Source organism: Oncorhynchus masou, chromosome 32, assembly GCF_036934945.1.
Source record: "Oncorhynchus masou masou isolate Uvic2021 chromosome 32, UVic_Omas_1.1, whole genome shotgun sequence".
Taxonomy (NCBI): Eukaryota; Metazoa; Chordata; class Actinopteri; order Salmoniformes; family Salmonidae; genus Oncorhynchus; species Oncorhynchus masou.
This window is the reverse complement of record NC_088243.1, coordinates 35,803,858-35,819,927: the sequence shown is the minus strand read 5'-3', so window position 1 is coordinate 35,819,927 and position 16,070 is coordinate 35,803,858. Positions and strand designations below refer to the sequence as shown.

Here is a 16,070-nt window from a genome sequence, read left to right as displayed (position 1 = left end):
AACAGGTTGGAACTGGCAAATGAACACTTACAGTAGGACACCCCATAAAACGGTACAATTTTACAATATAACATGTTGTAAATAGCATCATTCCGTCCCGTGTTACATAACCTTTAAACAGGTGGTCTGAATATGATCATTATAGGCCTTATCATTTGACTGTAGTCTCTAGTCCTCTAACTTCACTGACATTTTCAACCTCTCCCTGACCGAGTCTGTAATACCTACATGTTTCAAGCAGACCACCATAGTCCCTGTACCCAAGGAAGCAAAGGTAACCTAAATGATTACCGCCCTGTAGTTGATCGTGGACTACAGGAAAGGGCGGGCTGAACAGGCCCCCAATAACATTGACGGGGCTGTAGTGAAGCTGGTCGGGAGTTTCAAATTCGTTGGTGTCCGCATCACCAACGAACTATCATGGTCTAAACACACCAAGACGGTCATGAAGAGGGCACAACAAATCCTTTACCCCCCCCCCAGGAGACTGAAAAGATTTGGCGTGGGTCCCCAGATCCTAAAAAAGTTCTACAGCTGCATCATCAAAAGCATCCTGACCGGCTGCATTACCGCCTGGTATTGCAACTGCTCGGGATATGACCATAAGGCGCTACAGAGGGTAGTGTGTACGGCCCAGTGCATCACTGGGGCCAAGCTTCCTGCCATCCAGGACCTATATAATAGGCGGTGTCAGAGGAAAGCCCATAAAATTGTCAGAGACTCCAGTCACCAAAGTCATAGACTGTTTTCTCTGCTACCGCACGGCAAGCGGTACCGGAGCGCCAAGTCTTGGTCCAAAAGGCTCCTTAACAGCTTCTACCCCCAAGCCATATGAGTGCTGAACAATTAATAAAATGGTCACCGAACTATTTACATTGACCCCCCCTCCATTTGTTTTGTACACTGCTGCTACTCTCTGTTTATTATCTATACATAGTCACTTCACCCCTACCTACATGTACAAATTATCTCGACTAACCTGTACCCCCACACACTGACATGGTACTGGTACCCCCTGTATATAGCCTCGTTATTGTTATTTTATTGTGTTACTTTTTATTTTTATTTTAGTTTATTTGGTAAATATTTTCTTAACTCTTCTTGAACTGCACTGTTGGTTAAGGGCTTGTAAGTAAGCATTTCACAGTAAAGTGTATTCGGCGCATGTGACAAGTAAAGTTTTATTTTATTTTATTTAGAACATTATATTACTACCAAACCAACAACCCTGGCATTAGATGTTTATAACTTAAATCACTAGCTGTAACTCCATTATATTACTACCAAACCAACAGCCCTGGCATTAGATGTTTAGAACTTAAATCAATAGCTGTAGCTCCATACTAGCCAAACAAACCGCCCTGGCATTTTGAAAGGTCATAAAACAATTAGTGAGTAAACAGTAGAAGCATATAAAGAGATTATGTAAGGGTTATCCCCATTCAGTTGTTCAGTCTGAACTACATAAGATGTAGGATGATGCTCGACGAGGCCGATTCCGATTGGAGAATGTACACCTTTCCTACGCACTCCTCAGCATTTGGTACTCAGACTAAACGTATTCAGTCGGGTAATGCGCTCTGCAGGTGTGGCTACCTTGCACGCTCTGAATACATGTCATTCAACCAATTAAAACCCTCCCACTTGCCAACAGTTTTTCTCTGGGAGTTTTCATTCAATAGGGTTTTCAGTATTAAGCTATCCCTTTAAATACGGTGTACCGTACAGTAGTAATTTTGGTGACAGACTCGAGAGAACAGGTTCAGAATAGTAGGATCAATTAAAGAAAGACATTTAAATATATGCATACTCGCCTCCTTTTCAGCACCAATTGGTAGATTTAGAAATACTCTGACCTTGTAGATTATTTAGGTTTAGGAAAGTATTTATGAATCATAGAAACTGGTTTGGGGAGCCTTTATACACAAAATAAAGAAAACTGTGTTTTGATTCATTCTGAAAGTTGCCACATCCAGTTCTTCAACCTATATGGTAATGTTGGAAGGTTAGTGAACATAGAATTATAATAGAGAGAATAGTGTACAATATACACCTGTGTTTTGCCTGCACTAACCATGGAACAGTGTGATGACACGCATTGTGCCATGTGTCGGATTCAAATGGCTACGGCTTGTTCTGCGCTCCGCTCAACAACCTTTTAATTAACCTACATGCCTTTTTTTAATCATCAACTGTTACTAACGATCCTCAGCAACAACCACACATCCGTAACGGCGTTTACAGAGGAAGCAAACTTAGGTAAACAAAACAATGGAATGATAATGTAGGCTATACCAACTGAAGGGAACTAACAGTAAATTGGCAGTTAAATATGTGTGGTTATTAGTCCTACTGACGGTTGTTAATGAAAGTGGCTAATATTTAACATGATATAAATAGGAGACAGAGAAAGTTGAGGTAAGCTATAATTAAGACATTCGAGAGTGCCCATCCCTGGATGTTAAAAGGCCGTACACAAAAAAATTCTGCATAATGGCACAGCATTTCATAAACTTTACTGTGGGATATGCTTGATATACTTCAGTTCGCTGCCATATGACTGGTTTCACATTAGTCTCCAGCGATTATAAGGTAAAATAGATCCAATAAAGTGTTATTTAGGCCTATATTTACAATTTCCTTATCCAAACGAATTACTCATTTACCTGGCTCTTATCAATAACTCTTATGAAGTTGCAAATTACAGTGCATGGAGAATGGTGGTGTAAATGTGGTAGAATTATTAGAGAATTAAGTCAAGTTCAGAATACACCTCTGCCACACCTTGATTTCTTAGATCTAACTATGTGAGAATAGCATGCTATTCTCATGCTTAAGTTCAAGGTCAGAGTACACATAGAAAGAAAAGTGCATAAAAAGGGAATTTTGTTCCATTTAGATGCACTTAACTCAGGTCAAAATCTGGCCCTACATAACTAAATAGTTTGGAAAGATGCATTCAAATGGAAGTGAAAGTTCTAATTTCATTCTAACATAGAGACATTTGTGATAGCTTATGAACCACTGCGACAACTGAATATACCATATACAAAAAAGCACCGGCATCCATCCTGCTAATAGCCAATGAAGCTGAAGGTGATTCAATTCATGTCTGGAACATGGCCACTCCCTTTTCGAAAAACTTAATAATAATATTGACTCCAGCACTGTGCCTTTACACCCTAATCTCATCTTTTAGAATATGTAACCCTAGAGAGCGCTCTCATTCCTCCAGCCATTGTCTAACCTTCAGTATTACTTTACTAAGCGTGACATTCACACACCTCTTTCATGTTTGTGCCCTCCGGTGCTGTGTGTGTGAGTGTGTGTTCTTTAAAAGCTTGCAATAAGAGGAAAGAGGATAGGAGTGACCCACCTATATATCTCTAGCACAGCAAGCCCAAGCGTTGGTGCAGTTGTGACACACCGCGTTTCATTGGATGCCAGGCCTGCTACATAGGACTGTCAGAGAATTTGACTTACACTCCACCCTGGACATTGATGGACTGCGTCTTTGAGCCGCAGCAGGTGTCCTCCATGTTAATGACAGGCCCCAGCAGGTCCATGTGGACCCCTCTCTCCCCAAAGTCCCTCTCACTGAACAGCTTCACATGGGGAGACAGGAAGTCCTACAACACAGGGAATGTACACACAAATTCAAATGGCCCCACTGGATTAACAAGATCAAAGTAGACCCATCTTTTCAACTACCTGACCATTCATACTTTGAATCATCAAAACCCATCAAAGACAGGTCGGAAATAGATGAAACAGATTTAAACCATGGTCATGTTCACATAGCTCTGAATAGAGTTGCAATACTTACAGAGTATACAGGGCGCAGTGACAGGAGCTGGTCTCCGTAGCCTCCCCACTCCCTCCAGTCAGGGTACTCCCCCTCCTCCAGGAGATACTGGTGACCCTCAAAGTCTGGCTCATCATAGCCCACCCAGCTACAGGGACAACCAGGAGGGTGATGTTCGAGTACATACAAGCCAATACAGTACAGAATTAATAGACCATTAATCTGTGTTATGATAGGTTAATATGGGCAGAAGGGGGTCATTACATACTTAGATAAGATACACAATTCTACAATACTATCCCTTACTGTACAGTATGTCAGCTGAGATCAACCACAAGTACGTACAGTCCTCTAAGGATCTTGAGGGATCCCACAGAACACAATGTCTTCCTTTTGACTGGATTCCCTTCTTCCTCCTCCTCCTCCTCCCCATCTTCCTCATCTCCTCCCTCTCTGAAGTCGTACACATCATCGTCAATCTCCACACACTTGCCCTCAAAGCACGGCCTCTCGAACACCAGAGCCTGAGGGGGAGAGAAGGGGTTCAAGTTTAGGCTGATGTGCTGAGGTGGGCAGTGTTCTCCATGCCGTCCCCATGCCAGGGCTGCATGCTCCTCATACCACAGATTCCAGCTCCCTAGGCCCTGTGCCACCTGGCCAAAACATACTGTGTTTCACCACTGCCTGTCTGTCTGTCTGTCTGTGTAATTTAAGCCCAGATGGCTACGTGGTACTTTTTCCTAACCTATAAATCAATCATATGCTTGAAAGGATACACAAATGTTCAGCACATACTGGGCCAGACAACTACATTATCAGCCCCTTGAAAACGCATAAACTGCGCTTGCATATTTCTACATTTTAGATTGACTACTGAAATTGACCTAAACAAACAGCTCTACTGGTAACCACAGGCCTGTCTTCTGGGTTAGACAGCGAGAGTGAGAGCATGCAGAGACAACACAGTGGTGCTATGTGTCCATAGAGCTGCCGGTGCACACATAGTTCTCTCACTAGTCACTGGCCAATTCACCTGCAACAACAGGCCTGTCTGTCTGATTCACAACGGGCAGATTTGATAAGGCAGAGGATTTAGGATGGCAGCGGAGCTATAATAATATGCCATGTCATCATAACACAGCTTGTCTTCAGCCATGTCACAAGAATAACATTTTACAAGCCTTTGGTTATTATGAGTTTTGTGATAAGAGGCTCTTGCAGTTGTTGTTGAAGCTTCCCGCTGTCATTCACTGACTGTATGTTTATTTTTTTCATCCTTAAACATTGATGTAAATATGAATGGCCATGGAAATAGCTATAAAAACAGAAGAATTCACAGAGGGGAAACGTACCTTTACTTCATTAGAATGCTCCACCTTTATGCCACCCTGTAAGACACGGAAAACCACACAGTAGGCTTTTAACATCATAAAGATAAAACAGGGGAAGCTATATGGGGAAAGTGATTTTCAGAAAATAAGTAAGAATGCCATAATGATACCATTTTGAGGGGTTTCAGAGATCCGATGAATGGCTGAGGGAATCCCCAGGCCTCTGGACAGGGATACTCTCCCACCTCCAACACCGCTAGCAGACCCCCAAACCCTGGGTCACTATACACCAGCCAGCTACAGGATGGGGAAAAGGCCCACACACACACACCGCCTACAAAGATTAGACACTAAGTGATGTACATCACACCTTTGGGCAAAAAAGTATTTAGTCAGCCACCAATTATGCAAGTTCTCCCACTTAAAAAGATGAGAGAGGCCTGTAATTTTCATCATAGTTACACAATTTGCAAATAAATTCATAATAAATCCTACAATGTGATTTTCTGGATTTCTTCCCCTCATTTTGTCTGTCATAGTTGAAGTGTACCTATGATGAAAATTACAGGCCTCTCATCTTTTTAAGTGGGAGAACTTGCACAATTGGTGGCTGACTAAATACTTTTTTGCCCCACTGTGTATATATTGCATAGTAGAAATGCATACGTGTTGCTCTCCACTTTCTGGAGGATCGAGTTTTGAAATCAATGGAATTAGAGTATGATAGCTAAGGAGATGGAGAAAACACCTGTCTCCGGATTACATCTTCAAACTACGGGCAACCATGGCATCCGTGAGAGAGGGAGAAGCGTCCATCCATACGGGTAAGATAGTCTAGCTAGCTCCATTTTCAGATATTACACATTTCAAATTAATTTTGTCAGAAAGTTGTTTTCATTTCAAGTTAGTGTACTGTTAGCTAGCTAGCTAACGTTAGCTGACTGGATCGCTAGCTTACGTTACGTGTATGATCTGTGTAGCAATATTATTCATATCTCAGAGCCATTTGTTTTGCTAGTTATAGCCTAATGTTAGCACGCTAACATTGAACCTGGTTGGTTAGCTATCTGCAGAATCATGCAGGGTAGTAACGTTCATGAGTTGGGATTATGGTTCATTGATTAGTTAGTTAGCTAAAAGGCTTAACAAAAGACTCCACTATGCAAGTATCCATTTTAAGTAAAATGGTCAGGGTGAGCTGTTCTCTTATTTGTGTCTGGAAGTAGCTAGCAAGCTAGCCAACCTTAGCCAGTTACTTTGGGTGCCTGATTGCTGTTGTTAGGTCAGCTAACGTTACATGTATGATCTGTGTAGTAATATTATTTGCTTCTCAGAGCCATTTGCTTTGCTAGTTATAGCCTAATGCTAGCTAACATTGAACCTGATTGGTTAGCTACCTGCAGATTCATGCAGGTTAGTAACGTAATAAATTGGGATTGTGGTTCATTGTTTAGCTAGCTAGCTACATTTCTTAACAAAAGACTCCACTATGCAAGTAACAATTTCAATAGAATGGTAATGATGTCATTACAACAACTGTTGATAGATGTAGCTGGTAAATTCGCTCTGGCTATCTACTCCGATTTCAGAGCAATCGCATCTGAGTGTGCCAGAGTGCAGAATAACTGACAAATTTACAAACGCTCAACACTATGCTCTGGATAACATAAAAACAGCCTAACCAGCTCTGCTATGGTGAGTAAAATGGTCAGAGTAAGCTGTTCTCACATTTGTGTCTGGTAGTAGCTAGCAAGCTAACCAACGTTAGCCAGTTAACAACAGCAGTCAAGCACCCGAGCTAAGACAGAACGCTTGGATCAACCCTTAATGAGATGGGTTGGGTTAAAGCTTAAGAGGGTGTGAACGATGCTGAATGGGTGTAGACAAAGAGGTCTCCAGGAGGTGTACCAAAACATTCAAAGGCCATTTTCTCAAAAGTGAGGTTACAAGTTTCTCAACTTTCAAAGCAGTTTCCCATTGTTCCTCAACTGTAGTGTATGAAATACAATTTTCTAGCTCGGAGTCTCTACTTTTTTCCAATGTAAAAAGCACCGTTTCATATTTTGCTGCATAAGACCGAATCGAGCCGGTCGGTCACATATATAAAATCACCAAGGTAACTACTGTATATAGAAAACAACAACAGTTTGTGTGACTGAGTGAAAACATCTAACGGCAGGTTTAAGTCACTCCAACAAACAAACAGGCCAGCCTGCATTCCACTGAGGAAAGAGAAGATGCCAGACCAATACACTCTCAGGTCTTATTCTGTATTTCATATGACACGGTATATCTAAAGTGAAGTAAGCTCTGTCTATGAGAAGAATTGCCAACAATAATGCATACACACAATCATGAATGAACATGCAAAAGGATAGTTTGCAAACTGTTTCATCCATTTCAACATGCTTTTGATCAATAGCAAGCCTGCTGGGGCGATGTAGTCCAGTATACTGGATTCAATTGAATATTATAGCAATATCTGGACTATGATTTGGACCTTCAACCGTGTTGGTATGAGGGTAGAACTTACACTCCAGAGTGGACCTTGATGGAGCCGGTGTTCTGTATGTTCCCATAGGAACAGATCTCAATGGAGTCGTCACAGAATGATGACATCCTCCCCAGACCATTCACCTCCGTGTACAGGTCAATCTGAGGTAAACTGTAGTCCCTCACTGCCAGGCGGATGGATCCGATGATCATGGGTGAAGTTGGGACAGGCTGATCCATCTGGTCCAGTGCCCCTGATGTCACCTCCTCTGCCCACACGTTGACCAGCTCCATGGGGCCCTCCTCCAAGGCGATGGTCCGCCCCTGGAACCCTGGCTTCTCATATAGCAGCCAGCTACACAGACAGGAAGTGATGACACACAGAGGCATGTTCATAACAGTGACAATATGTTTAGAGTTGCTGTCATGCTTCGTTAATATGAGACATTCATCAATTCATAAAGGATTGTGTCAAGTTAATAAGATTTTTATGTGTGTGAGATTTTTATTAATCTAAGCATTTATTGATGGAATAAAGAGTAAGGGAATGAGGGAAGAATGTTGTCCCCAACAAACGGTCTTACCATCCCCTGATGACCCTGACTGAGATGACAGGAGACAGCTTCATCATGGAGGCATCCTCCACGTCACCAAACACCTCGTAGGCCTCTCCTTCAAACTGAGCCTGCTCATGGAGCACTATCTACAACAGGAAGTAGAGATGGACAGTAAGTATATCTCATGGTCATTACATGTGACACTTGGTGGTTGTATCATGGCCACTTGTAACTTCTTAAACACACTTAGAAAAAAGGGTTCCTCAAGGGTTCTTTGGGAAGGGTGATTGTTCTATGTGGAACCATAATAACTCAAAGAACCCTTTGAGCCCTTCAATGTTTTTTTGCAGTTCAGAAAAGGTTTATTTCCTGTTTAAGTGATAATTAAAGTGTAGGGGCGGTGGCTCATTAGAATATTTTGGGGTGTGGTTTGCACCCATATCTTTTCGTGCAACCGTGAGTGAGTGTCATTCCAGTTGATCTAATCTGTTACATATTAAATATGACTATGGCCAGTGTTGGTGCCTTGTGAAAAACCCACGTATGGCCTTGAGTCTATTGAGAACTGTTGTCTAAATTAGTGGTTCTGAATTCTCTCCTCAGGGACACCCAGCCATTCCAGAGCTAGCACCTGATTCATCTTGTCATTAACACAATAAGGACACCTATGGGTTTTTTACAATATAATATGGCTAATAAAAAAAATCCTGATGGTTCTTCAAAAGGTTTTGTAGATTGAGAAAGTTTCTTTATAAAACCATTCTCCATAAAGGTTCTGTAATGAACCATTCATAACGATTCTATATAGCACCAAAAAGGGTTATAATGATAGCAGAACCCTTTTTGGTGCTATATAGAACCTTTATTTAGTGGTTCTTTATAGAACCTTAGGAAATGGTTCTTTAAATCACCATAAAGGTTCCATTTAGAACATTATGAGCATGGTTCCTTATAGAACCTTCAAAAAACGGTTCTATGTAACACCAAAATAGGATCCACTATCGTTACGAGCCAAATAGCCCTTATTTGGCACTATATAGAACCATTTGTTTTCAGTGTGTAAAATATAATTGAATACTGCAGATGTTGTTTTATTAAATATCTATCAGGATTATCACCATGAAATATGAATAATTATATGAGAGTAAATAATTTAGAACTCTCCAAAACACCACGAGGTGTATACCTTGCATCATATTATAATATCAGTGTGTTACTGTAAAACACTGGATATTGGATAGTTAGTTTAATGTAAGGTTAACTGTACCTTCCCAGGCCGTTTATGAAACCCTCTTGCTTCTGGAATCTGCAAAGGAAAAGAGAGCATGCTGTCTTTCATTTTCTTCTGAGGGACTGGGGGGTGGAAAAGCAGAAGTATCCTGTGTATTTCCTGTACTCTCGACAAAACTATGGACCGCCTCCAGATAAAAATAACTCAAAAGACTAGCAGTTAAAAATTTGCCAGCTTAAGAACATCAATAGTTAGTCATCTACATGGTATTTGGTGTGTAAGAAAAAAACGTTGTTGGTCTACACCCACTGCTTGCTGGGAAGGAAGTAAGATGGCAATCGTGGCATCTGGCTCATATAAACAGAACTGCACGAGAGAAGTCGGGCTATTCGCATGTTGATAAAAACTGGTGCACAAAATGAGGTCGTTCTGGACGTATATGAAACATTTATTGTGAAGAATGCCTTTTCTTCTCGTCTTTCCTTGTAAACAATGCATGGCTTGTTTCTAAGAGACATAACTTGTAAAGATCTACAACTTGTGAATGGATTTCAACATTCCAAAAGAAAAAAATGGACCTGAGGTGATTTAGTGATGTGTTGCCCTGGGGATAGATAATACTGTCACTGCCAGGACTTTGTTCAAGGTGAACCGTTTCTGAAGGATCTGCCCAGTCCATAAAATAATGCCTTGCAGGTCAAAACTCATTCAGTTGTTAAAGTGATTTATCAGTTTGAAGCAGTAAAGCAGTGATGGTACTGAGCGAATATAATAGAAGCAGGTGGAGACAACCATAGCTATACTAAATGGTCAAAAGTTTTAGAACATCTACTCATTTTTCTTTATTTTTACTATTTTCTACATTGTAGAATAATAGTGAAGACATCAAAACTATGAAACAACACATATGGAATCATGTAGTAACCAAAATATATTTCATATTTGAGATTCTTCAAATAGCCACCCCTTGCCTTGATGACAGCTTTGCACACGCTTGGCATTCTCTCAACAAGCTTCACGAGGTAGTCATCTGGAACACATTTAAATTAACAGGTGTGCATTGTTAAAAGTTAATTTTGTGGAAATTCTTCCCTTCTTAATCATTTGAGCCAATCAGTTGTGCTGTGTCAAGGTAGGGGTGGTATAGAGAAGATAGCCCTATTTGGTAAAAGACCAAGTCCATATCATGGTAAGAACAGCTCAAATAAGCAAAGAGAAAGACGGTCAGTCGTTTCGGAACATTTCAAGAACTTTGAAAGTTTCTTCAAGTGCAGTCGCAAAAACCATTAAGCGCTATGATGAAAATGGCTTTCATGAGGACCGCCACAGGAATGGAAGACCCAGAGTTACCTCTGCTGCAGAGGACAAGTTCATTAGAGTTACCAGCCTTTTTTGGTTCCAACCACCATGTCTTTGTGAGACGGGGTGTGGGTGAACGGATGATCTTTGCATGTGTATTTCCCACCGTAAAGCATGAAGAAGGAAGTGTTATGGTGTGGGGGTGCTTTGCTGGTGACACGGTCAGTGATTTATTTAGAATTCAAGGCACACTTAACCAGCATGGCTACTACAGCATTCTGCAGCGATACGCCATTGCATCTGGTTTGGGCTTAGTGGGACTATCATTTGGTTTTCAATAGGACAATGACTCAACACACCTCCAGGCTGTGTAAGGGCTATTTGACCAAGAAGGAGAGTGATGGAGTGCTGCATCAGATGACCTGGCTTCCACAATGCCCTGACCTCAACCCAGTTGAGATGGTTCGGGATGAGTCGGACCGCAGAGTGAAGGAAAAGCAGCCAACAAGTGCTCAGCATATGTGGGAACTGCTTCAAGACTGTTGGAAAAGCATTCCAGGTGAAGCTGGTTGAGAGAATGCCAAGAGTGTGCAAAGCTGTCATCAAGGCAAAGGGTGGCTATTTGAAGAAACTCAAATATAAATATATTTTGATTTGTTTAACACTGTTTTGGTTACTACATGATTCCATATGTGCAATTTCATAGTTGTGATGTCTTCACTATTATTCTACAATGTAGAAAATAGTAAAAATAAAGAAAAACCCTTGAATGAGTAGGTGTTCTAAAACTTTTGACCGGTAGTGTGTGTCTTAATCATACACTTCTGTATTGTCTCTATGTAAAATAACTTCTAAATCTAGTCAAAGTAGGGGAGACCGGGGTTGGTGTCACACTTTAGTCTTGTGCGTATTTATCAGCACCAATATATCAAACAATACTATTTTCAATATTAGGAGAAAGACCAAGGACTTGGGTTAAAATGGGATCCCTTTATATCCTAATATCTTACTCCAACATATGTCATCAAATACTCTGACTACTTGTGACAACCAGACCCATCACGGGGTTGGATGTCACACAGTATGCTGGTGGTTGTCACAATGTTTGCTAGTAGCTTCTTCCTTTTGTAACAGCAAATTAAGCAATATAGCATAAATAGTCTTAGAAATAGCCAAGCCTTTCTTTGATTGAACAATATTCCTAACAAAATTCAGCATTTTATGCCATGAGAATAACATTTTGAGTACATTTGCGTGTGTATGCGCCCAACCACCCGCTAATTAAGATGCTAGTTACCACATGGCTTGACCTAGGAACTTCGAAATAAGAACTTTTCAACAAACATAACTGTTGGATACAGGATACGTGGATCTTTTTTAAATATTTCTTTTTACCTATGAAGAAGAACACAAATTCCCGTCACTTGAATGTTTTTTCATCCTGTCATAAATTGACCAACCTGTGAGACAACCAACCCCGGTCTGCCCTACCTGGCTAAAGAGATTTTAGACAGATAAATAAAATAAGGTAGACACAGCAACAATGCAAAACCCCAAACTGTCAGTTGGTTTAATGCAGTCATCTGAGACTCTTACCTTTGTGTTGGCTGTAAGAAGACCATTCAGAGGGGCCTGTGGGAGATGGTTATCGGTTGAAAGATGTCCTAACGTAAGTCCCTTTACGCCCATATTTAGAGGAGGAAGTCCAGCACCCTGACCTAGGTCCATTACAGTACTAACCAAAGCACTCTGTGTAACATTACTCTGTGAAGCTCCTTTGTCTTCCCTGAGACATTTCTCCAGGTGATCTGGTAGCTTTAGCTCAGTGAATGAGGGCAAAGAAGGAGGTGAAGAGGGACTGATTATTGACTCACAAGCTGCACCCACAAGCAGGCCTGGATCTATACCGCTCCCGCCCGCCCTTCCTGGCACTGTGCCCTGGGTTGTAAGAGAAGGAGGAGCACCAATAGAGACTGAGGAGGAAGGATCCCCGTTGCCCTTTCCAGAAGTCTTGGGGGAACTCAACAATTTGGACAGTATGGACATCCTTCCAAGCCGCGACGAGAGCTGCCTGGTTTCTTCTCCTTTCCCTTGCTCCTCTTCCTTCTCTACCTCCCTCTTCACTTCTACCTTCACTTCCACCTCTCCAACTTGCCTGTCTGTTTGATACCCTGGTTTTCTCAGGGCTCTAGATGGAGACTGGAGAGCTTTGTAGAGAAGGCTACCCTCTGCTCTATTCTGTCTTGTCCGTGTCTTGTCCTCCCTGCGAGGCTGTTTTTTTATCAACATGGCCGGGGTTACTTTATCCTTCGTCCTCTTCTTCAGGCCAAACTGAAAGCCCTCAGCATCAAAGGGGTTCTCGAAGCGGTCCTCCTTGATGGCGGGCAGAGCAAAGGGGGGTGAGGGGGTCTTGGGATGACTGTGGTGCCTCTTGGAGGGCAGGGAAAAGGGGGTGCCCAGTTCCTTTATGTTCCTGATGAAGTCCTCCACATCGTCAGACTCAGCCAGACTCTCATCCTCGCTGGCTGAACAGTCCAGCCTCCTCTTGGTCTCCTTCTTCTGCTCACGCTTGGATCTGTGCTCCACATCTAACCAGCTGGAGGGAGAGGCCTGTTTCAAAGGGAGAGGTTTAAGGGGAGAGGGGTGCTTCGGAGAAGTTGGCAGCTGAAGAGGCAGTTCAGTATTGGGGGTTGCTTTTTGAGTTTTAGGGGGTTCTTTGAGGACCAATACCTTCTCATCCTGAGATTTTGTGCTTATGGTTTTTGATTCCTGTTTTGTGTCTAATATCTTAAAGGCTGTGTTTTTAGTCACTCCTTCACTTGGTCTATCTTCTTGTTTTGTCACCTTCTTTTCATTAGCCTTTGTGGTTATGGACTTTGATTCCTCTTTTGCGTCCATCTTAGTTACGGTACTCTTATTGGCTGCCTCATGGGGTTTGTCCTCTTGTTTCTTTCCTTTGTGTGGCTGCCTATGTGCATTTGCCAAATTATGTGTCAGTGAAGGAACCTCTTTGTTCAGTTGGACCTCTCCATTTTCAACTGTTTTCTGAACAATCCCACCCTTTGTTAGAATGTCTGAGACCTTCACTGGCTCTCCCTCCTTCTGTATTTCACTCTCTTTCCTAAAAATTATGGATATATCAGAATCTATGGCATTACCAATAGGTACCATATCTGGGGTTTGAACATTAGCTAGTGCCTGTGATTTTTCCTCCAAGCCAATCAGATTTGTCTGTGTTGCCATATTGAGACTATCTCCACTTTCAACCACAGTGGAGGCATTTTTGGGTGAGCTTTCCTTAGCTTCATCCAGGCCATTTTCCACAGGCTGATTTGTACTACCTATTTCCTCTCCAGCACCAGATATGAGCTTCTCTGATGCTGTAGAGGTATTGTCATTGCTCTCATTACTCTTCTGATTGGTTCGGGTGTCAGTGTCAGCATGAATGCGGTCAGTCAATGCAGGCTTGGTAGATGCATATATTACTTCCTCATGGGTAGGTGTGCCTGAGGCAGACACAATGGGGCTTGGTTCAGATGGGCGTTTCTCCACAATGACACCTGGCTCTACATTACCTGTCAGCAGCTGTGGTGTATCTGTTAAGGCTTCCACATAGTCGCGGTCAATCTCTGATGAGAGATCTGGGGGTGGTTTGGTTTGATGTTTCTGTGTCATAGAGGTAGTTCTGACTGACAGGGATTTTTCTTGTGCAATTTCTGATTTTGCATCCAGTTTGGTTACAGGTGCACTACTACTGCTGCCCTTCAGTGATTCCTTCGTTCCAGTGATTTCTGGTTTATCTGTTTGATATTTTACAAGCTCAGTGCTACAGTCTGCTACTAGTGAGGAGCCTGTTGCTGGTTTGGTTTGTTGATCTTCTATCTGAGAGTTATCTGTGATCAGCGACACATGATCTTGTACTGGTGTAGATTGTGTTTCAGATAGTGTTTCAGAGTTCACAGTTTGCTCAAATTTCTTAAGGGGTTTGCGGCGTTTTCCTTTAGGGGGGGTTTTCTGACGGAACATCGGAAGCTTGCTAGCCACAGTTACAGAATCACTTGGATCTTTCACTGGACTTTTCAAACTCCCAGCATCCTCAGCAGTCTTGTTCATGATGGGAGATGTGATGTTACTCTGCTTCTTCAGTCTAAGGAAGGCAGGTTTCTCTGACTTGGTTGGTACCAGTGCGGGAGAGGTGGGTGTGTCACCATCGTCATGTGGAGTGCTCTTATTGGAGAGCTGTTGGGGCAAGTTTGTTGGCAAAGGGCAAGGCAGCTTGCTTCCTGTTGGTGATACATTAGTTAGTCAGAAAATTCGTATAACGGTGTGTTGGTTCGTTTTTAATCATACAATGCAAAATGAGAGCTATCCCTCCTATACAATATGTGAAATGTACAATACCTCAAGTCCATCAAAGCAATTAAACAATTCTGAAACATTACCACTACTAAAGCTAAAGTGTGTTAGCTAGACAGATGCCATAAGCAAGCAGAGAATCTTATTAATACTGCATGTTTAAAATGCACAACACATTTGTCTTACCCTTCTCAGGTTCAGTTATCAGGGTCTCATCTGTGGGCCTTTCCTCTGGGCTGGGAAGCTCCTGCTGCTTTGGACTGGTTGGTGTGGAAGGCCAACTATTGACACCTGATGCTCTCTCAGTGGTTTTGGTCTTTTTACTGCCTGTGTCGATGGTTTGGGGTTTACCATTTTTCACCTTTCTGACCGAAGAGTTGTCAGGGGCTTTGGGTAACCGACTCTTTGGTATCATGCTGCTATTGTTGCTGTCTGGGTGTGTGGGAGTCTGTTTTTTCACATCTTTGGGTTCACTTGTTTTGGCAGTGGTCGTGTTGTCCTCTGGGTCTTTCTCCAGTCCATTGACCAGGTTAACCTTATCTGAACTATCTTTGCTCTTATCTTTGCTGAACTTCACAGGTGACATGAGTGGTACTTTAGTAGGGGAGACCTCTTCTGACTTAACAGGCCCAGAAGTTTGTTTTTCTCCTGAACCCACTCCCTTCACCTCCTCAACAATAGGCTTTGTGCCTGTTTTCATCATTAAATGTTTAGGTTCAGGAGTTTTCTGTTGTTTGGAACCAGCCACAGGCACAACCTCTGAAACATCAACCACTGAGGTTGTGTCTGGTGATACTGCGGGTTTCAATGCAGTTTCTGATAATGACTTTTTGGGGATTCTCGACTTGGGGCTGTCGGTGACATCGGTTTTTTCTGCAGTGAGTTGACCCTTTGATGTAGACGGCATAACCTCTGTTTTCTCCCCGCCATCTTTAGTTGTCCTCTGCGATGGGGCCCCACTAGAACCCCCCGACTTTCCACCATCTGTGAGAACTTTC

The 16,070-nt window shown here is 42.3% G+C and overlaps 1 protein-coding gene across 1 annotated transcript in view; it reads right to left on the bottom strand.

Annotated features, from left to right (window-relative positions):
• Window positions 1-16,070, bottom strand: part of LOC135526013 (beta/gamma crystallin domain-containing protein 1-like) — a 23,675-nt gene extending 7,605 nt beyond the window's left edge. The window contains exons 1-10 of the mRNA XM_064954031.1: window positions 15,259-16,070; window positions 12,313-14,999; window positions 9,454-9,492; window positions 8,214-8,332; window positions 7,670-7,984; window positions 5,307-5,433; window positions 5,158-5,193; window positions 4,151-4,329; window positions 3,827-3,953; window positions 3,484-3,629 (exon numbers count right to left, since the gene is read on the bottom strand). Coding sequence (XP_064810103.1) covers window positions 3,484-3,629; window positions 3,827-3,953; window positions 4,151-4,329; window positions 5,158-5,193; window positions 5,307-5,433; window positions 7,670-7,984; window positions 8,214-8,332; window positions 9,454-9,492; window positions 12,313-14,999; window positions 15,259-15,979 — 4,496 coding nt within the window. The 5' untranslated portion in view covers window positions 15,980-16,070. The remainder of the gene's footprint in view (window positions 1-3,483; window positions 3,630-3,826; window positions 3,954-4,150; window positions 4,330-5,157; window positions 5,194-5,306; window positions 5,434-7,669; window positions 7,985-8,213; window positions 8,333-9,453; window positions 9,493-12,312; window positions 15,000-15,258) is intronic.